This window comes from Thalia democratica, chromosome 5, assembly GCF_965202585.1.
Source record: "Thalia democratica chromosome 5, ktThaDemo2.hap1.1, whole genome shotgun sequence".
Classification (NCBI taxonomy): domain Eukaryota; kingdom Metazoa; phylum Chordata; class Thaliacea; order Salpida; family Salpidae; genus Thalia; species Thalia democratica.
Window position 1 is genome coordinate 21,028,677 of NC_139169.1, and position 23,228 is coordinate 21,051,904.

General features: G+C 27.1%; 1 protein-coding gene across 2 annotated transcripts; it reads left to right on the plus strand.

Moving 5' to 3' along the window:
- Nucleotides 1-1,863: 1,863 nt before the first annotated feature.
- On the plus strand, nucleotides 1,864-21,963 carry LOC145835999 (uncharacterized). Of its 2 annotated transcripts, none has more exons than XM_082943775.1 (12): nucleotides 1,864-1,972; nucleotides 3,103-3,156; nucleotides 6,769-6,909; nucleotides 7,194-7,304; nucleotides 7,560-7,749; nucleotides 8,302-8,370; nucleotides 9,327-9,424; nucleotides 10,646-10,727; nucleotides 11,083-11,287; nucleotides 11,549-11,643; nucleotides 16,343-16,425; nucleotides 21,248-21,963. In XM_082943775.1, exons 1-12 carry the CDS (start codon nucleotides 1,889-1,891, stop codon nucleotides 21,368-21,370), a joined length of 1,335 nt encoding a protein of 444 aa, XP_082799901.1. In that variant the 5' UTR covers nucleotides 1,864-1,888; the 3' UTR covers nucleotides 21,371-21,963. The 2 variants fall into 2 exon arrangements, with proteins under 2 accessions (XP_082799901.1, XP_082799902.1); XM_082943776.1 differs by having other exon boundaries at nucleotides 11,083-11,269.
- The last annotated feature ends 1,265 nt before the right edge of the window (nucleotides 21,964-23,228 follow it).

The following is a 23,228-nucleotide window of genomic DNA, read 5'->3' on the forward strand; positions in this document are numbered from 1 at the left end:
TCTAAAAAATTATTGTTTTGCTAAGACTTAATTTAACAAGTTTAACCTGCAAAAGTTTTTTACTGTTAAATCTAGCCCACCGACTACAAAAATTACCAAACCCTATCATAAAATAACAGTAACAAAATAATAAACCTTTATAGTAAATGAGTAAATGAAATTTTGTGCACCAGGTTATCAAGTGAGCACAATTAAAATTTTATAGGTAATGGTGAATCAAATAGTTCAATAGATTTTAGAGTTGAATCTTAGTGAAAGATTTAAATAAAAAAGTTTGTTCTAACAAAGATTCTGACCTTCTAGCAGATTAAGGCCATAAGTGGGTAAGCCATGTTTATTACAAGTTGATCTTATCTTATAAAGTTTTTTCCAAGCTTCAAGATGCTTTTTATTATTGTTTTAAATAATTTGAATTATTTTTTGAGATATGACCAGTCAAAGTTGGGCCACATAATAGGTTTCCTATGGGAAGGGAAAACTAAAACAGCAAAAAAAGACGACTTTATTTAAAATCTATTTTGTCCTACATTTTTCAAGCAATCTACTTCAAATTTTCACAGTCTAATCTTTATATAATAACAAAAAAAAATGTTACTTTAAAAAAGAATTTGTAAAAATATATTTTTTTGAATAAAAAAGACTTTTTATTTTTATTTTTGTGATAATTTTTTTGTTTTTTTGAATATTTAAAATTCATAAGTAAGATTTTTTTCTTATAATATAAGGAATATTTCTTACAAATTTGAAGAAGATTGCTTGAAAAATGAAGAAGGAGATAGATTATTTTTTAATTTAAAAATTTCCAAGAAAATTGATTTCAAAAAATTTGCGGTTCATGCGTTTGTATGTGTATTGAAAACTTTTTACAAAAAATAAAATATCTCAAAAGTTAAATGATATTTTTGAATTCTATAAAAACTTGTAGTTAGTATTTAAAGCTTTCTTATAAAAACCAAAGTTAATTTTTTTCTAAAACTAGAGTTTAACCCTCCCTATTACCTTAACACAACAAAATTTGTAAACGAGCTGATAAAATATTGTTTAAGTTAAATTAAGCTTATTAAAAAAAATATTTTAGAACAGCCATTGCAACAGAAAATTTATATAAATCGTGAAATTTAAAAATTCAGGCTATGTAAAAACACTAAATTAACGTTTCTATAGTTAGCTGAATATTTGCAACCTTTTATTCTTATATTTTTATCCTGGTGCATCAAACCTTCAGTTAACGTTGTATAGTTTTGATTCTTTGTATATGTATTCTTATTAGACGTCTAAATATAATATTTAAGTTTAAAAAAATAACACTTGACGTCATAATTAACACCTGAAGACAAACAACCTATATAGAATACACATACAAACTATATTATTAAAACTATACAACGTTAACTGAAGGTTTGGTGCACCAGGATAAAAATATAAAAATACAAGAATGTAAGGTTGCAAATATTTAGCTAACTATATAAAAACATCTATAATTTTAAACAAATTGTATATTTAAATTTATAAGCTCAGAATAGATAAAAATCAACTATTATTTACAACAAAAGAATTATGTACTATTCATAGTTTTACTTTTTATCAAGACATAAAAAGTTGTTTACTGTATCTTTTGAGTAATTTTATTCAACTAAATACATTTTTAAACTTATTAAATAATTACAATATTAAATTATTTTTGTACTAAAAGTGACAAAAAAACTTGTATATTTAAAAATGTTAAAGAAAAGAAAAAAAATTCTAAAAAACTAGTGGCCACCCTATGTGTAGTTTAACCTGCTGCTTTAGTAACAATCAGTGTTACTTACTTCAAAACACTTTTCTTTAAATATATATTACTATATTGATACTAACAGATTTTAATTATTATCACTGTATTGTAATAATGTCAGCGGGAGATGAGGATTATGAACTAAGGGACTTGCTGGTGAGCACTCTGGACAAAAACGGCTCTCTTGGCAAAATCAAGGTTTGTTTTCACACAAGTTTCATTATTTTTGCTTTTTTCTCTGGATTAAGTCCTTAAATAAAACTTTATTTCCGATTTTTGAAAATTAATACTAGTTTTTTTATTTACAATATATTTTTATCAATGGTTGTTATGTTTACTCCTTAAATAGCTATTAGCTTCTGTTTATTTACAAACAGACAGCTTCAAATTTTATTTTTAGTGTAAAAAATAATAATCATTGCATATTAAGCTCAGTAACATTGTCATAGTAAACCTAACAACTAATATTTTTATACAATGATACTATGGTTTGAAAAACAATAAACTAACATGTTTACTCACACAAATTGAAAAAGCAGATAGTTAAAAAACTAGTTTTTTTTTGAAAATATTTAATTTGCATCCTTTTAACAGAGTTATGTTTTCTAAGCACGCCAGTCTAATATTTTTAAATTAAGTCTTTTACAGTTTTAACTTCAATGTAAGTTTTCAAAGAAGGTGTACTTCTATAGCTAGACTAATAACTGAAGATCTTTTAAGTCTAAAATAGTGGAAAGTAGTTTGTATACTCTTAAAATGATATTAGTTAATGTTTTAATTATAATATAAAGAAAAACATTTAAATATAATAAAATCAGAAAAGTTTTATTTTTTATTTTCATCAGTGCATATATAAACTGTATTAATAAGATCATACTTCATCCTTTTTTTAAATTTTAACACTTACTGAATTTATTGTATGAACAACAGTACTTTATAATGTATATTATGTTGCTCTTCACAAGAGTTGATTCAAAACTTTGTTTCAACTAGTCAAACATAGTTTTGTTTTTACTTTTTTTTTAGTATTATCTTTAAAAATTTATCTATAGCCTTTATTTTTTTCTCAGAAAGAGTTATAAAAAGTATGTTTTTTTTTTGCTGATTAAAATTGTTCCTTTATTGACAATTAACTTATGATTTAGTTTACCTTCTGATGAGTTGTTACCCCTTATATCATCTTAAGATACTTACTAAACTTTATTAAGTTTTCGCATGTATTGATTATAGTTTTATAACCTAAAAACTTATCATAAGCAACTAAGGCTAAGATTGATTTACATTGTTAATTATTATATTTTTATTCTAAAAACAAATTTATTTTACAGGCAGAATTAAGGGCTTGTGTATTTTTGGCATTGAACACTCATGACAACTTTGATGTGAGTTTAAGTTTATTTGTGTATAATTTTTTTTCAAGATACCTGTAAAAGTTTACTTTTGGGTTTGAATAGTAGTTGATAAGTAAGTATAACAACAATTTTGTATCTAATAAAAAACATTGTAAAAAAATTTTACATAGAAATACCATAGTAATACAGTAATCTCTCGCTTATTTACGCACATTGTGTCCACAGAAAAAGTGCGTAAAGATATGAGAGATCGTAAAGAAACGAGAGGTACCAAATATACTCACTAAAATGGCTGTTTTTTAATATTGCTTCTAGTTAAAAGCAGACTGGGAACTTTCCCACTTTTAACAATTTGATTACTTTATTTATAAATATGAAAACAACAGATAAAACTATACATATATTAAAAAAAAGGATTTATATTTCTATAAAATAATAATACGAGTAGAAATAATTTTACTATTTTAATAATAAGTAGAAATTATCTATATGTTTATTTATATGTGACATTTATATTCTATTCTACTTAGCAAATTCAATTTATAATTAAGCATTTCTTTACAATTATAAAATGGTGTTTATTAATATATAATGCAAGACTGCTGTATTATTTCTTTGTGTTTTAAACTCTCATTATTTCATTATACTTTCATTATTAAAAACAGTCATGTTTATTTCAGAATTTTGATTTAATCTCTTATTGTTTACAAAACTTCTGATATACTGAGGTATAACTAAATGTTTATCAATTAGTCTAGGAACATAAATTTACAAAGTCTAAAGATATAGAGAGGTGTGTTAGCATTCAAAAACATATTTTAATTTAAAAATATACATTAAACCTAATTTGTGCAATATTAAAAAAAAATATATTTTTATTTTCTGAATTTTATAGAATTCTGAAGTGCGTAACTAAACGAGAGTGCGTAACGTCACGAGTGCGTAAAGATCCGAGAGGTTACTGTATTAACTTTTGGTGTTTTTTATGTTTTGTTAAATATAATAACTGTTACAATATTTAATCTGCTGTTTTTTACAATAACTAAATTTGTATATTCCAATATGTGTACAATAAATTATAAATTGAGTATTCTGAAGTATTTCTTAACAGTTCATAAAATTTCTAAAAATAAAAGCCTTGGGATCCACTTTAATTTTAAAGAGGTATTTTGTAATCTTTTTTAGTCCGATGCTTTTTAATGCTTACTTAGGGTTGCCACAAAACCTGGAGTCCTGAAAAAAACCTGGAATTTGTCAATTTAGGCTAGAAAACCTAAAATTTTAAACAATTTTTACATGTTAAGTAGTAAAACTTCAATTTTAAACAAAAATTCTATTATATAGATAAAAAAATGCTGACTATCAAAATTAATTTTATTAAAAAACACATTTAAAGTAGGTTTACACTATTTTTTTAGTATTGTTATACTGTTTAACAAAGTTTTTTTTTACCTTAAACTTTGTTTTAAACTAGAAACAGACTTTAAAAAATGTTTCCTTCAAAAAAGGGATGAAATTCAGAAAACCTCGAAAAATTTTCTCAAAAACAAGTAACAACCCTGATAGGATTTAGGTGGTAGTTTTTAATTTATTTTGGCTTTTATATGAAAGCTGGAAGCATAAATAAAAGTCAATTTTATAGAATCTAAAAAAATAGTTACGTTTTCAGATAAAGGTTTTATGTAAAAAAAATAATTGCAATATATGAATTTTTTTTTTGAGCTATCAACCTAAAAGTTAAAGAAAATCATTCTTATACAATTTAAAAGATTTCTTGTGCTAAGTATTCTAAATATATTGAACAATAAAAACTTTGAATGAATAAAAAGTGGTGGTTTAAAAGATTTTCTTTTGTTATTCAAAATACTTTTTCTAGTAAAAATTAAATATTAGTTTTTTAGACTAAAGTCAGGGTTGCCACACACTCAGGGAACTCAGGGAATTCAGGGAATCTCAGGGAATTTTCAAACTGTAGAAAATCTCAGGGAAACTCAGGGAATCTCAGGGAAACTCAGGGAATTTTGGCATTTTTCTTTTAACTCAGGGAAACTCAGGGAAGTTTTGATTTTTTCTCTAAATTTCAGGGAAGTTTTTGAAAATGTCAGGGAAATTTTTTTCTAGATCTAGAATGAGGTTTAGTTAATCCAGTTTTAATATTTTGTTCAAAAGTAGTAGTTTTTATTATTTAAGTGGTTATTTAGAATTTTTTTAGCCTTGCGGCTAGTTCTTTAATATTCTTAGTATTAATATTGTAGTTTTTTTAAGTTTTAAATTTATATTTACTTAAGTATAATCAAACAGTTTAGAGAAATGAAAGTTGTTGTTAACTATTCATTATTATATGTATGCATTTAAGTGAGGTCTTCATGTGAAATATTATTATAGTATTATTATAGTATAATTAAATTTTGTCAATTAAAATGTCAAACAAATAAAACTTTATTCTTTTATGTAGAAATTTAACTAACAAATTTACACAAAGTTGTGCAAAAATTTAGTTTTAGTTTTTAATTGGTTTAAACCTTTTAAGATTGAGTTTTTGAAAACATTTTTTTTCATAAATTTAATGCAGAAGCATACACATACAACCTTCCTTTTATTATTAAAGAAGAAAAATGAGAATGAGGTATTAATAACTTGTGTTAGAAGAGAATTTTTTTTTTTAAGATTTGAAAAATACTCAGGGAAACTCAGGGAAATTTAAGGTTACTCAGGGAAATTTTTGGTCACTCAGGGAAGATTTTTTGGCTCAAAGAGTGGCAACCCTGTAAAGTGTTAAAAATTGAAGATTACTTATGAAAAAAAAAGAAGATCAATTTTCATTAGTAAAATTATTTTGTCCTTTTTTATTTTGAGCCTTCCAAAAGTAATCTTATGAACTCAACAACTTTAATCATTTATATCTCAAAAATAACTTTGAATTTTCTTAAGCTTTTTAAGTTGTCTGATTGCTAAGATAAAGCTCTACAAAAAAGATGAACATTTAAAAATAAGTTGGACCCCCATGCCTTTAAAGAAATTAAAAGAAGTTTTGTAAATTTGATGAATCAAGCTGTAGAGTTTAAAAAAGAAAAGGGGTTAACAGAAATGACTACTTTATGTTTAACTTTTCATTCGTTTTTTGACGAATCTTCTTCAAATAGTCACTGTGTATTCATTACTTTTTTTAATACAAATAGAACATTTTGATTCCTTTTAAAAAACATTGATTGGTTTTGATCATTTTTTACTTTTGGAAAAATCCAATAGGTAAATTTTTTGAACTATTTAAAGGAATTGTAACTGGAGTACCTTGCATAAAAACAAATGTATTTTGTAAAGTTTAAAATTTCTAGAAAACAGACTGTAAAAATATGTTTTATTTAGAAAAAATTTCTACTAAACTGCCCTTAAACCCAAACCTATAACCCCTTACTACTCAAATTAAAATTAAGAAATTAAAATCTTTTGCTAATTAATAACATAAGTTTTCTTACAATAGCCAATGTAAACGTTTATTTTTAAGAAATGTGTTGATTGACCCCCTGCGACCTCACTTTGGTTTCATATAGAAATTATAAAAATTTCATACACTACAATCTAAAGCCATGCTCTGAAGTAGGTTTGAAACAATACAAGAGTTGCAAACATTTTTTCAATCAGGGCTGCCCGCTGGTGAACACGAAGCTGCAGAAGTTTCTGAAGCAGGAAGAATCTCAGTTATGCATGGAGCTGATGTTGGAGTTAATGGAGAACCTGCACCTGGACTACACCACCACCGTGTTCCGGCCCGAAACCAACAACGTCAGTTTTGATATGAATTGATTTTTTGTTTTGATGGTTTGTATGCGTTCTTTTGTTTTATATAGTTTGTTTGTAAGTTATAATTGTTTTTGTTTTTAGTTAATTGCAATAGTTTGAAATTTACGTGCAGTTACATTTTTTTAATTTTTTGAAGTTGAGATCAAAGATAAATGAGTTATCAATATACTTAAATTTTCGGAAAAAGTATTGACTTTGTACAATATATAAATAAGAAGATGCAATTATTATCTTCAAAACTTCAACGCCGACATTTCTAACAACAGACGTCAAATGAAGAACCTTCCCGAACTGACGTTTGCAAAAAGCTGGGAATCGATGTTAAAAGTTGTGGAGAATTTCCTTTGCTGGCCACTTGTGTGAGAAAAGTCAAACAAGTCAGTTGTCTGATGTTACATTTGCACTGTGTTGCTCCTTTATTTTTTTATAACTTTTACAATAATTTTTTAATTCCCTGCTGTTTTTAGTGGATTTGTAAGTTTTTAAAGTTTTTCTATACATAAACTTTGCATATGCTCCTTAAGTTACAAGGACAATATCCTCCTTTTGAAAAATAATTGATTATAAGTCAAGCTATGCTTCAATAACTTTTACCCGACTTGGTGAAATTCTTACAATAAAACGTTTTGCAGGGTAGCAGTAACGTGACCAGCCAGCCGACGTCGAAACACATGGATGAAGCGATGGGAATGTTCAATATGAAGCAGAATAACTCGACCATATCAACAAGCGAAGTTGTGGACGTTTTGTCGATCGTCTGCCCCATGTTCCCCGTCTTCCTCATCGACAAGTTCGTGTCGGAATACACCACCAACGATCAGAGTTTGTTTGAAATTGACTAGTTTGTCTGTAGAGCTGTTGTTTATAAGTAACCTAGTTTAATAAAGTATTGTTTTACAAGACTTCGTCAATTTTGGTTTTAAAATTTCAGAAGAAATTTAATTTTATGTATTTAAATGTCCCTTCAAAAAGGTTTCTTTGTCTACCACCATTGATCAAAAATTTGTTCTTGTACTAATTATTAAAGTTGTTTTTAATAAAAAGTAGTTGCCACACGCAATCAAAATTTCTTCAAAGTTTTTTAATCAAAAGTTAGTTTTGAAATTGTTTCAAATTAAAAGCTTTTTTTGTGTAGTAACTTGAACTGTTAAACAAATCAAATGAGTAGTTTCCAAACTCGTTCAAAGTTTTTCACTATAGTCACTTTTTTACCTTTAGATATTACTCAAAATAACATAAATCTAAAGTTAGTCTTTTTTAAGTTTACTTTTAAATAATTTTTAAAACCATTTTTGATTTTGGTGTTAAAGCAACATGTTTATTAAATAAAAGTGTTTCAAGTTGTCTTAAAATATATCTAAATAATTTTTTCAGGACTAACGTGGAGCGAATTTACGTGTTTGTACGAAAAATTCTACTCAGCCTGCTACAGTGTCGTCTCAGGTGAGTTTTGTTTGAAATTTGTGGTAATTTCTGTACGAACACGGTCAATAGATATGTAGTTGCATATATGTTGCTTTAACGTTAAAAAAGTATGTTTTCATTACTCAGAGTTGCCAATAAACCTGGAATTTAACAGTTTAGGCTAAAAAAACTTGAAAAACCTGGAGTTTGAGATATTTTGAACAAAAATCACTATTAGACCTTGAATTTTGAACAAAAATTACTAAAAAACCTGGAATTTTAACCTATTTTTACATGTTTTGTAGTAAGATTTTTATTTGACACAAAAAATCCACTATTAAGATTGAAAATTTTTGTCATCATCAAAAAATTTCTTTATTAAAAAATACATTTAAAGTTGCTTTACAGTATCTCTTCAATACTTTTATACTACTAGCACAGTTTAAAACTTTAAACTAAAAACAGACCCAAAAACGTTTACTTTTAAAAACCTGAAAAATAATTTTCAAAAAGTTTGGCAACCCTGATTATTATCATTTTTTATTGTACAAATATGAGCTATATTGGTTTGCTGTTGAAAAGTAAGTAGTTTATGGCATGTTAAAAATGTATTTGCGAACAAAAAGTTGACATATTTCACGAAATTCTATTAAAATACTTCATTGTTTACTTAAGGAGGCAATTTTTAAGAAAGTCGTTGGAATGTTTTCTTTAGTAAATGCTTCTTAACCTTTAACTATTTCAAACTTTTATGTTGTTTATGTAAACATATGCGTTTTTATTGGTTTCCTATTGATGGTAACTTTTTTAAATTTGTACAATTTTTTTTTCTGTACAACAAATGTAAAATTAAGGTCTACTAAGGTGTTGTAAAAATTTTAAAGTTTTTTTTTCTTCTTTTTTTTGTGTGTTACAGTTTTTTTAAGTTGATTAAAATATTTTCTATCAATACCTTTTAACTGACAATTGTTTTATTACGATCAACTTTTTCTCAGGCGACAATCAAAATTGTGGTGATTTCAAAAGTGAAGACAACAAGTTTCCCCATCAAATGAAAAATTTCAATAAAACTCATCATATTGAGTCTCCACCAGTCAGTTAATTTCTCTTCATTATAATAACTAGTATTTAATAAATTAACTTGACAGTTTTATATGTTTGGCATTTTGAGCCTTTACAACTTAGTGTTGGTAGACTTGTTTATTTTGAATATTTAAGCTTTTGAAGGTTTTTTTTTATAAATACTTTTAAATAAATAATCAAACTTCCTTACTTACGATATATTTTTTTTTGTAAAACAAGTAGCTTCAAAAGGTTTAATAAACAATTTTTAGACATTTTTGTTTTAACTTTTGGTCTATATAACAAACTTTTTATATTTGATAGAAAATTTTAAGTTTTTTAGTATTAACTTATGTAATGTATATAAAAACATTAGAAAAAATGTTATTTGAACTTTTTACGTATTTCAAAAAAAAATTTAGTTGAATATTTGTAAGTAATTAATTTTTTAAGTACTGATTTTAATTTTTGGAAGCTTGTTTTTATAGGTCTCATTTTTGAACTAATTTAAAAAAAAGCTTTTTATATTTTTCATCAACTTATTTTTCTTATAAATATAACGTTTGATGTTGCTGTAATATATTTTTCTTTCTAGTTTATTGTTGTTTTATGCTTTTTTTAGTCCTGATATGAAAAATGTTTTTTTTATCTGCCTATTTTATCATCAAGTTTTTTTATTACTTTAAAAAAAAGTTTAAAGATTTGCCGATGAACAATGTATAAATATTTCAAAATAAATTGACTTCTTTAACCACTTTACACTTTATCATGTTTTTTAAGAAATTCACAAGTGTTTAAAACTACAATGTGTCGACCTGTTTTTCTTATCAAGTAAAACTCTCTTACCCAAATGGAAACATTATAGCGACAAACTCTTGTAATTATTTGTACTCATACTATTTTGTCAAAGCCTCTGTAGTTATGAAAAAATAAACTCGTTGTAATAAATTTAAATTCATCCTTTATCAGAAATAACTTTAGAAAATTTTTTAGAAGTATATAGAGCCTAAGATAGCCACTTACTCAATTTTCAACTATTTTTTTTTAATTGATATAATTTCAAAATAAATGATAATAGTGAAGTGGCAAAATAGCTTGTAAAAACTCATAGATTTAATTTGTGTCTGTTAACTCTTATCTTTAAGTTGGTATTTGTACTTTTAAAATGCCCTCACCTACAAATGTTTTGTACATATTTAAAGTTAATTGTTCTTTTAATATTTTTTAGAATTTAAAAGTTGTTATTTTCTAGGAACCGGATTTGTCTGCATACTTACAGAAAACAAATGATGACGTCATAATAAACAAACAAAACTCTCTGATCAGTAGTTCATGTTAGTTTTATTTTTTGTAGTGTTATCACAAGTCTTATTATTTATTTTTTTGGTTAAATACAAGCCTTTTCTAAATACTTGCGAATAAAATTAAAAATATTTTAACTTGTTTCATTTCCCATGGTTTTTATTTTCATGGGACACTTTTAATATTTAAAGTTAAAATATGTTACTTAAAGTACTTCAATTCACTTTGCATTCTGACACATGAACCAATGAAAAGAAATCTTTCTGCCAATTGATACGATTACCTTTTTTTTGAAAACTGAAATAAAAAGCATGTAACCACTTATCATTTACTTGTACATTGTGTTAAACATGTGTTTTAACTGATATCTGTTTTTTTATTTTGCAGCATCTTCATCGAAATCGTCGCAAAACTCAATGTTGCGTCCCAACGACGATTTTTCGCGCCAAAACGACGAAATAGACAAGTTTTACGACGACTGCCTCAGCGATGACGGCGCTCAGCAGAAAACTGACTTCAGCAGCAGAAGCGCCGACGCCAGAACGAGAAGCAACTCGACCGAAAAAAACAGCCCCAATGAAAAAAGCAGCCCGTTAGTTATTCAACTAATTTTTCAGTTTTGTGGAGAAAATCTTGTTATCTAAAGCAGTGGTCGTCAAGGTGTACACTGGTGCACACTAACGTGCACGAAATTTATTTAGGCGTATGTTTTAACTTGATTTGGCTAAATTTTTTACGGATTTAATACTTTTTATTTTGATTAATTTTTTTGAAAACCCAAATACTTTTTGTGGCTTTTTTTTCTGCTTGATAAGCTTTCATAGGTTTATAATTAAAATAAGTGTTTCAACAGAATTTCTCCAAAGCTGTCCCCTTCGAAAATACCGGTCAGAAATTCAAATTCGGCAAACACTGAAAACAACAGCAAATCAAATAAAAGCAATGCGGGTTTGTGTTGGTTTTATTTCAGTAGATTTTGATTTATGATATTACCAGTGATTCAGCACTTGTTTTAATTTGATTTAATATTTATAATAAACATGACTTTAAGTTTTACGAAAATGAAAAATCATGTGTTCATTTTAAGTTTTATTTAAGCTGCTCTAGATTTATTAACGAATTTTCAGTGATTAGCAGTTGTTTCAAATTTTTAGGCAGTGTTGTTTGAATTTATGAAAACTAGTTGTAAGCATAAATAGTGTGTTGTTTATAGTACCTATCATAATGCAGATACAACTTCTTATAAAAGGAATCTTCTAAAAAATTAAGTTTTATTTAATAACGTTGCCGTGTGTTGAGAGATTTCGCATTTATAACCAAGCATCTCTGCAGTATTTATTTTTAAGTTTATATTTTTATGTTTTTTTTACATTTTTGTTAACCTTTTAAATAGAGTAGTAACTTTTGTTCAAAATTTGCATAAAAACTTTATAGTGACGTCTGTGTACTATATCACACAAAAAATTTTTTTTGAAGTATTTTAAATAGTAAAAAAATTAGCAATTTAAAAGGTTGTTGCCATAAATCGGTCGACATTTTTAGACGGGTTGTAATGCTCGTAACATTAAGATGATTAGCGAAGCTCTATGAACTACAGTCGCATCCTGTTATTAGACTGAATTAAGGGCATTGGGGAGACCACCTTGATTTTTACAAGTTGATCTTATTTTATTGAGTTTTATCTGAGCTATCGGACATTTTTAACCGCTTGAAAAAATTCAAAGTAGTTTTTGAGATATAAGAGATCAAAGTCGGTGACATTAATAGGTTCCTAATGGAAGGCACAAACTAAAAACGCGAAAAAAGACCATTTCACTAAAAATATATGTCCTCCTTCATTTTTTAAGCAATCTTCTTCAAATTTTTTCAAAAAGTATATTAATAAATTCTAAAAAGATTGAATGCAGGATTTTTTTATTTTAATAAAATTTTTATTAATAATAAACTACTTTTTTTCTGTTTTTTTTATCTAACATTTTTATTTTTTGATATTTTAAAAATTCCAATACTCAAAGTCTTTTAAATTATAAAAGGAACGTTTCCTGAAAACTTGAGGTCTCTAGCTCAAAAAATGAAGGAGAAGATAGATTTTAATAATTTTCTAAATTTCCGAGAAAATTGACCCCAAAAAATTGTGTTCTATACGTTTGTATCGGGAACTTTTATAAAAATTACAATATATCAAAAGTTAATTAATTTTTTTTATTCTATAAAAACTGGCTTATAGTTTGTACTTCAAGCTTTCATATAAGATCCAGTTTATTTTTAGTAAAAAAAATGTCAGATCCTCCTACACCCTTAACTAATCTTTTGCTCAGGGAAGGCAGCGTCAAAAATTGAGGAAGCATTTTAAAAATAATGTGGTATTAAAACTAATGCAAAAACTATCTAAGTACTAATTACTGAAATTCACCAAATTTAATTTGCTTGTTATAAACTTGAGTATTTTTCTCGCAAGTGAACGCCTTTGTCAGGTGGGTTTTTTTTTGCCTTGTCAAGAATTAAATTCGCAAATACGTTCAATGTCCGATTGTTATGCATATAAACTGGTACTTGTTTTCACAACACTTCTGTTTCGCCACAAAATTAATTTCCGTAATGTTTCAACGTTACCTTAGACTCACTTTGCAATCATTTTTCTTCGCCACAATATTATACAAAACTACACTTTGTTAGGTTTCGTTGCCAATACTGAGAAATTTTACATTTATGATGGCAAATATCTTTGGCAGTATTGCTTACTTCAGTTACTATAAAAGTTAGTTTAAACTTCATGTTAAGTTTCTGGTAAGGTCAAATGTTGTAGTCTGCCATGATAACTAAATAGTTATTTTTGATTGTTGTGATTGTTTTAAAAAAATTGATTTTAAATCGGTGGGATTTGAGTTGTAACAATTCGAACAAATGCAGTGAGATTTTTTAACTGTAGTTTCAAACATAGAAGAAGCAAAAATTCCAAACAGAGTAATTTTCTAAAATTAATTCTAAAATTGGGCAAAAAGTTCATGTGCGCTAAAAACGACTAATTTTATATTTTTTGATAATTAAACAAATATACTAATGTAATATATATTTTTCGCAAGAATAGGTTGGCAATTTTAAGTCAGGTCGCAATGCCCGTAACTATGAAATAATAATACTGGTTTATTAACACATTATTGCATCATGTTTCTTGACCGAATTAATTTGTTTTCTGATCGGGAAGGCATCATCAAAAATTGAGTAATCGACAAACAGTTAACAATAATGAGTTAACGGAATGTCATGGTAGTAAGTTCTGAAGTATGATTTTAAACGATACTAAATCTTAAACTGGTTTACTTACAATTCCCACACATTTTCTTTTCCTCTTTTTATTTTTACTATTACTGTTACGCCATACCCTTGGTCGGTAAGGAGTTCTTGGATTTGTTCGGGTGGAATTGTGTGGGAGTTGGAACTGAGCGGTGCCCACTTAAACTTGACACTATCACATTATTTTTCTCGCAACCAAACGCCTTGGTCAGGTCTTATTTTTCTGTTGATCCCTCGTTAAAGAGTTGTATTCTCTTATAAATGTATGTTAAAGTTATATCTGACTGTTGCTTGAGAACATTCCTGTTTATCAACTGTATTAATGAGACAATCACTGTGTTGCTGTTTCTGTCGGTCGCAAAATCAGCCGCCATCAAAGCTGGTTTTCAAGGGTTGTTATAGATATTCAGCTACAACTCTACGTCTAAATCTTGATTTTTCCATTGAACGCTATACGTGGGCAGGCAAAGAGTCTTCTCTGCAGACTTATCATCACCAGAAAATACATTTAACTTTAATTTTTGTTTTTGACCTTAGTAGTAGCTAACCTTGTAAAGGGGGGTGTCTCTTTTGCACGGCGACTCTTTTGCCGTCACTTTAGCACAAGGGTTACCATGGGACGACTTTGCACGGCATCATTTTTGCACTAAGACACTTTTTCACAGGTTGAAAAAAAAATATTTTTTTTCTTTTTGCTATCAAAAATTACTCCCAACTCATACCCTCGGTCTGTATTTTTTTATTTTTTTTTTTAACAATTAATAATTTTTTATAGGTATATTTACTTTTTTCTATCACTGTTACCCCTAACCCTTACTCTCGGTCAGTATCTTTTTTTTATTTATAAATCTTTTTTTTTCTCGTTTTTTTTACAATTTATTTTAATTTTAAAGTTTTTTTATTACTCTTGTGCTAAAATTATGACCCTTCGTGCAAAAGTGTCCCCTCATGCAAAAGCGACCAATTCCCACCTTGGAAAACATACATTGACTGACTAATTTTCAGTATGAATCTCCTTCACATCAAGATTTTTATTTTTGTTGCTGATCTGTTTGATGAAAACCATGGAAGTGTGCTGCAGCAGTATTTTTAGATATTTTTTTCATCTGTTATTCACTTCCGCCTAATTAAACTAAATGTTTGTTGCACAACAAAGTAAAAAGTATGTTTTACGTGTTTAAATGTTTTTTGTTGTTGGTAATTTTTTCTTATATATCTAACTTCAGTTACATGACTATTCAAATTTTGGTATTTCAAATTCTGACAAATTAAAATTCTTAAAAAAATGTTTAAGGGGCCACATCTCAAAAAGTGATATATATTTGTTAAAATTAATAATGGTCATGTAATATAATATGATTATGATGGTAAGTATTCAAATCTGAAAATGTAATTATAAAGTTAATAATTTTTTAAGTTTACTGTATTTTAGTATGTTTTAAAATTTATTTTAGCCATATCTCAAAAAAAATGTTTATTAAAAAATGCTCATAGTGATCTAATTATTGTATTATGATAGTTAAAGTATTAGAATAACAATTTTAATTATTTGGTTTGTTGAAATATATTAACAAAAGTTAATGACAACTACCAAGTTTTGAATTGTCAGAATTTGAAAAACAGTGCACCTCAAATTTCAGGAGTTGTAAGTGGACTATAAGTTGTAAAGTTTAAACGTCACAGCACAATATAAGTAGATTGTTACAGATAAAAATTAATTACCTATGAGAAATATAATTATTTGAAAATGTACAAAAAAAATACCTCACTGTTCTTTGAATTCAAGATGTAGGTCTGTATAAGCCTGAGTTTATTAATAGTTGTTTTTGTAAACAAAATTTTAACGCCTATGTTTTAACTAGTGCTGACGGCAAAGTATAGAATTTAATTGATGAATAATTTTTTTTTTTAAAGGCAACCAACTATAAAAGGTCTACTTACTAAAGCACGTAGTATTCGAATACTAATTCTGTTTTTATAACTATGTAAGATTTATGTTGTTACTCTTAAGGTTATTTTCAAATAACAACTAAATAATTATTTTGTAATAAGTTCTACTTGTAAAAAGTTATTTGCAACTTTATTAATGTTTAATTTTAGTTAAACAAGTTAACCATTAAATAGTATTAAAAAAAATTAAAAAAATTCTACAAAATGTTTTCCTATAATGTTTTTTAACATTAATTCAATTACAATTTTGCACAGTTTGTCATTTTATAAACTTTTATTACAGAATTGAAGTTTGATAATTTGTTGAGCGGAGAAACTTAGTAACTCTCTAAATGTTTCTAATAAATTTGTTTTGATTAAAAATGTATATTTTTTGTTTTATATAATAATTTCACTTTTTTAGTGAGAAACAGCAATGAATACTCGGAAGATTTCACAAACACAACAACTACCAATGATAATGAAAGTATCCCCGAAGAAATACCTGTTAGTTTGTTATATAAATGTTTTAAAGTTAAACTTTCATTGATACTTTGATTAAGTTGTAAAGTTTTGTTTTATTTATGTTTTAAAGATACCAAACGGTAGTCATGACTTCAAAAATATTTTGTTATAATAAAAGCTTGACTACAAATTAGACTATTGCTACTTTTATTAAATTCAAAATAAAAACATTAAAAATAAGTCATCGAGTAACAAGATCTTGAATTATATTAGTTGTAACTTACGGGGGGAGTGCCCCGGGGTGGTGGACATGTCTCGATAAGAGATGCCGACGTGTTGTCTATTGTAACCAATCTATGTATTAGGGGTAATTAAACTGGGATATATATTTAAAGATAAGATAAATACATCTAAGATACTTAAAAGTCAACAAAAGTTTATTTACAAATATAAAATAGTCACACGACACACTAACTAAAACTACAATTGAACACAAGTAACAAGAAGTATCTTAAACTAAAGAAAACGAAGCAATTCAGACTTAAACTTAAATATTTTGTAATACAACATTTCGAGCTTTACCAAACACAAATAACACTGCTACTGCAAGTAAATGCAAGTAAAATTCCGTTTTATAAGCACTGAAATAAATGTAACTCCTTTAAGTAAACAATATTGTTTATTGTTTTAGAAAATTGTTTTAAGAGTTATAAAAATTGTTTTAGAAAAGCTTGTTTTGAAAATAATGAAAAATGTTTTGGAAAAGCTTTTATTGTTACATAAAATTCCATATTTATTCACAAGCTTTAAAATCCTAAAATGAAATGTTAGTTTCATTACATTACTTATTTTATTTTTTTTTAACTAGTATTAAAAGCCTGGTTTTAAATAATTTAAATCCTTAAAATCCTACTTTACTTTAAACTTTTTTAACAGTATTAAAAGTCCGGGTAAAAAAAGTAAGAAAAAGAAACTGTATTTCTTATTATCTCAAAAATTACATAATTTACAAAAACTTAGATAAAACACAACATAAAGACAAAGTAAGTAACAATGATAGTCATTTAGTTGTCTTCCGGCTTGTTGTCCTCGGGCTTCTTGCTCTTGGGATTTTTGTCCTTAGGCATGTAGTCCTCGGGCTTGTTGTCCTCGGGCTTGTTGTCCTCTGGTGGTTAATAGAGGTTTATGAAACATCAATTTTGGATCATTGACAACGTCTTGTTCTTCTAGGAAACTTTTTGACTTTCTGTCTTCTAGCTGGTTTGTAGAATCAGCAAAACACCACATCGATTGGCTTTGGAAACAATGACAGCAGGAACTTTGATTGTGACGTCATAGAACAAACACAAATCTTCATTCAATCTTTTGTCTATTGTCGAACTTATAAACAAAAAAACTTTTAAAGTTTCATGCAGCAGCAAGGTGTTAGGTGTGCTTAAATGACAATCAATTATTTGCTTCAAACAACGTTCAAAAAGATACAAGCGCAACAATTTATTTAACAAACAACTTTTAAATTTAAGGGGAGTTTATTTTTGGTTTCTTTCAAAGGGAAAATTTTAGCACAATTTTATACTTGAACTTGAAACGAGTAATAAAATGTGGCAAACGATAAGCCATTTAACGACTAAGAAAGATGAAAACTCATTCAAACATATTTTTAAACTTCAGAAACATTCTAATTTAAAACAAATACAATCTATACTTTAATACAATCAATCAGCAGATCAAAACAATAAACTAGTAGTAGTAAACACATAGGAAAATTAGTCTTATCAGCTAAAACTCCGACGTTATTAAGAACAACTATACTGCTGTTGTAATTCTAAATTTTATTGCGGTTCTTACTTTACATTTCTATGCTTAGAAAAATATAATAACTGCGCTCTCTTGGCAACTTATAAAATGCAATTTTGCACTAAAATACTGCGTCCCCTGACGACTTATGTAAATTGCAACATCTTCAAAGAACATTGTGCACTAGAGTAAAAAGACAGTGCTTTTTATAATCGAAATACTGCGCCCCCATGCGACTTATGTTAGTTGCAACTTATATTGTGCCCTTAGCTAAAAAGATTAAGCTTTTTAGGATCGAAATACTGCGCACCCATGCGACTTATGTTAGTTGCAACATATATTGTGCACTAGGAAGAAGAAATATTATGCTCATTAGCAAATAAAATAAGCACCTAAGCACTAAAAAAGCATATATAAAACTATAAATAGAAATAACCGCAAAAATTATATAGTACTTCCAGCAAAAAATCCTTGACACCAAGCTTCACTTTTAACAAAACTAAATAAACCACTACCACACACTTGTATTATAATTGTAGACTTGCTGTTTCAAAGTAGAAAGTTATTCACACAATTTTTCTTACTATTATCATAGTGAAATGTCGCAAAGTAAAGTATTATCGCAAATTATACTGTCAAAATTTCAAACTCGTTAAAAAATTGTTTAGTAATAAACTAAAGTTTTTTTTTGCTGCGTTTTTTAATTGATAAGGCACCTAATTCCTAGTCAGAAGATTCCTAGAACACAGGCCACACATGGTCTCCAATGTCTCGATAAGAGATGCCGACGTGTTGTCTATTGTAACCAATCTATGTATTAGGGGTAATTAAATTGGGGTATATATTTAAAGATAAGATAAATACATCTAAGATACTTAAAAGTCAACAAAAGTTTATTTACAAATATAAAATAGTCACACGACACACTAACTAAAACTACAATTGAACACAAGTAACAAGAAGTATCTTAAACTAAAGAAAACGAAGCAATTCAGTCTTAAACTTAAATATTTTGTAATACAACATTTCGAGCTTTACCAAACACAAATAACACTGCTACTGCAAGTAAATGCAAGTAAAATTCCGTTTTATAAGCACTGAAATAAATGTAACTCCTTTAAGTAAACAATATTGTTTATTGTTTTAGAAAATTGTTTTAAGAGTTATAAAAATTGTTTTAGAAAAGCTTGTTTTGAAAATAATGAAAAATGTTTTGGAAAAGCTTTTATTGTTACAAAAAATTCCATATTTATTCACAAGCTTTAAAATCCTAAAATGAAATGTTAGTTTCATTACAGACACATTAGTGGCCATGCTAAATCGTGGGGAAGGTTTTCTAGAGGATAGCTTTGCTACATTTAGACTAAAGGGTGGTTTTTAGTTAGGGTCCATGTTAGGTATAATTGAGACTAAAATAATTTCAATAAAGTCAATGTAAGATATTGAATTTATTTAACTTTAAGTTCAATACAAACAAATCCAAATCTACTAGATTGGCAAATTAGTCAAATATAAAAAAATAATTTAAATAAGTATTCCTAAAAAAATTGTATAAATCAGCAAATAAGCCAAATATAAAAAAGCCGAGCAGTGTAATAGTATAATCCCTAATACAATTGTACAAATAGGCAATTAAAAATGTTATTATTTTTTCAACTGGAAGCTAACTGCTAAAATCAAATTCAACTGTTCAAAATCAAGTACAGAGTTTGTGTTCAAACAAATTCAAATCAAACTAGCTATAAGTGGACTGATTCCACCACTCAAATCTAAATACAGAACTTAAGTTCCAACAGGCAACAAATTCAAAAAAAAAAAAAGCTATAAGTGAACTGATTTTACTTACTCAAAACCCAAATATAAGGTTTGTAGCCTGACAACACTGCAGTGACTGCAATGTAAGAAATGAAAATGTTTTCCTTTTTTATTGCATCATTAATGCAGTTTTATGCATAATAAAAAGTGATTAGCAATGTGCTGATTATGATTAATTGCACAGTTTCATTTTGATATTCAAAACTTAATATCAGGGATGCATTACATAATAAGATCTTATCTCGATCACTATCCAATATTTAAAATCAAAACATCTAATTTCAACCCACTTTACAAAAACTTGTATAAAAAAATGCTTTTTTAAAACACTACTATAAAGGGTTGCCAAAAAACCTGAGTTTCAAACTATTTTTACATGTCAAGTTACAAAATTTCATTTAGTTACAAAAAAATATATCATTAAGATAAAAAAATGTATCATTAAAAAAAATTCTTAAAAAACACATTTAAATTAGCTTTATTATCCTTTAAATGTTGTTATACTACTTAAAAAAGTTTTCTCTACCTTAAATTTAATTTTATACTAAAGATGGACCTAAAAACTTTTATTTTTAACCTTAAAGAAATTTACAATAAAACCTAAGGCAACCCTTTACTGTAAGAAAAATTTAAGTTGTTAGTAATTTACTGAACATAACTTAAGTATGCCAGCATCTAATTTGTTGTACACAGATACATGTGTCTGGTAAAAGTGTTAAAACTTATATGAATTTATACATTTGAAATATTACGTTTAATAGTTAATTCATTGAAGTATTTAACATTGAAATGTTTTACTTACATAAGACTTGATAAATACCAAAATTATTTATGATGAAGTAGTAGTTTTTGTACTCGAGAAAGTATCTGTACTGAATTTTAACTTTAATAACTTATTTTGTCAAACTATTTATCTGTAGAATTTGTTTTTGTTCTAAAATTCAAACTGTTGTAGCTTAATTTTATATAAAAGTTATTATATTAGAATTTTTTTTTAATCAGTTGTAACAAAACTTAAAAAGACAATAGTTGTTTAAAATGATATTGCAAAAATAGATATAGATATATTCCTTTAGTTGCCAATAGCCGTTTTGGCACTTGTGTTAATAATTAAGCAAATGTCAATACGAGTGACAAAGAAGCTCTAAAGCATAAAATCAACATTAAAGTATCAGCTGGAATTTTACATGTAGTATATTAATAAGGATTGTGAATCACGGGTTAACAAAGATTGTATATTAAAATTTCACAGGACATCAGCGGGCTGTCGGATTTGTCGTCGGCCAACTCCTTGCTGGCCGACCTCACAGAGGACCACACCATGTCGACGCACAACCACCCCGATGCCGACTACATGTCCGACGTGACGTCATAATCGCCTCTGATTGAACGGTGTGACGTCATGATGAATTTTGCGTGACGCCGTGTTCTGATGTCAAAAATAATTAAATGGTAGTTAAACACAAGTATTTTAAACCGTAAAATTTAAACAAAATAATAAAAAAGTAATAATATTTTTTGATTAAAATGTTGTTTATTTTTTTATTCAAAATTTTTTGATCTAAGTTCTAATTAACTAGTGGTTTGCAGGTTTTTGATTTGTCGCTTTTAAATTGCTTTATTTTGTATGAAATAAAAGCAAAATTTTTATACTTTTTACCCTAATCTTTTATTTTAGTTTTTATACCTCTTTATAACATTCAAATTTTATTTAAAATAACTATATCAAGGAAAACAGGTTGAAAGAAAAAGAAAGTGTAAAAACTTATCAGATTTTTAGTTTACAGTGGTCACGTTTTCTTTTACATTTTTGATTCACTTTTTTTTCTTAGTCATAAAAAATGAGTAACTTTTTTGGTTTAATTTTATCTACTTGCTATTTATTTTTAAACTAAGTGATATTTATTTTAACTTGCTCTGCTTAGCTTTGTTTTACAAATTAATCGCCTCCCAAAGATATTTTAAAACATTTCCAGTTAGTTAATACTATTTTCCTTGATTTTTTTCTCAAAGAACTTTCAAATTCAAAAAACTTTAAACCTCAATTTCATACTTTTTGAAAAGTTTTCTTTTAGTTTTGTTATTCTGAAACACTTGTTAGGTTTGATATAGCCTTTATTTTTTTCAGATTTTTGTATAACATACTGACATTTTAATTTATTGCACGTTTATGATTTATGGTAGCTATGTGATAAATGTTTTTCTTAAACTTAGATCTTTAATTACTGTTACGAAATTTTATAGTAAAAAATGTTTCAAAATTGTTTATAAAAGCAAATAAATTTACAAGTAGTACTGAACACGGTTTTAACCGGTATTTTATTATAAAGACTAGTGAATAAAAAAATTTACAGGCAGTAAATTTAATATAAGAATTGGGTTAGTTAGGTTTAGGCTATTATAAGTATTAAATAACGATATTTATATTGCCACTTACAAAAGCTCTGAAGGTTCTTCTAGGTGAAACGGCGTAAGCTTAAGTTGACAATCGCTGAATAAAAAAATATTTTAACGATATTTATGTTGTACAAAAACCACAGTATGGATCTTAAGCGCGAAACTGTTTCATTTAATTTACTGAAGTTATAGTATTTAGAACAAGGTTTCCCAAAGTGGCCCCTTTTTTGAATCTTGTTGGTGGAGGCCTTTTTTTTCTTTGAGGGCCTTTTGAAAAAAAATTTGGGAAATCTTGCTTCAGTTTTTTTAGAATATACCTCAAAGATGTTTGTGTTAATTCCTTTAATATTTTATCAAAAATCTAAACTTCGGAACCAATCAAAACATTTTTTCCTAAACTTAATTGTGACGAAGTTAAACTACGTTCAACACAAACTTTAAGATCAGTACAACTTATTGCGACAATGTCTTTTTTACGTTTACTTTCTTCCAAAAACAGCAATTGATCCTGGTTGCAATAACGGTTTTCGTACAAAACTTCGCTTTTTAGTAGAGTTAGTTACGACAACTTGTATCAAATAACTTTAAACATATTTCAGTAATCTTATGTAGAGTCGTACGGCAAATGTAAGATTTTATTGTATCAAAACAGTATTATGTTGCAGTTTTTTCTTTATACGTTTTTTACCACATCAAACTATGATATAATTATTTGTTAAAAAGTTAATCTCAAAACAGTTAAACACATATGTACTGTCACTTACATCAATTAAACGCTTATGACTGTTAACTGACTGTCCTGGACAAGACGTTAAAAGGTATCAGAGTGTTGTGCG

What these genes read in the sequence shown, in the direction of transcription:
- LOC145835999 (XM_082943775.1), top strand. Translation starts at nt 1,889, where the DNA reads ATGTCAGCGGGAGATGAGGATTATGAACTAAGGGACTTGCTGGTGAGC. An exon ending in GTGTGAGAAAAGTCAAACAA is followed by an intron (nt 7,305 to 7,559) that starts GTCAGTTGTCTG and finishes AACGTTTTGCAG; the next exon opens with GGTAGCAGTAACGTGACCAG. An exon ending in GTATCCCCGAAGAAATACCT is followed by an intron (nt 16,426 to 21,247) that starts GTTAGTTTGTTA and finishes AAAATTTCACAG; the next exon opens with GACATCAGCGGGCTGTCGGA.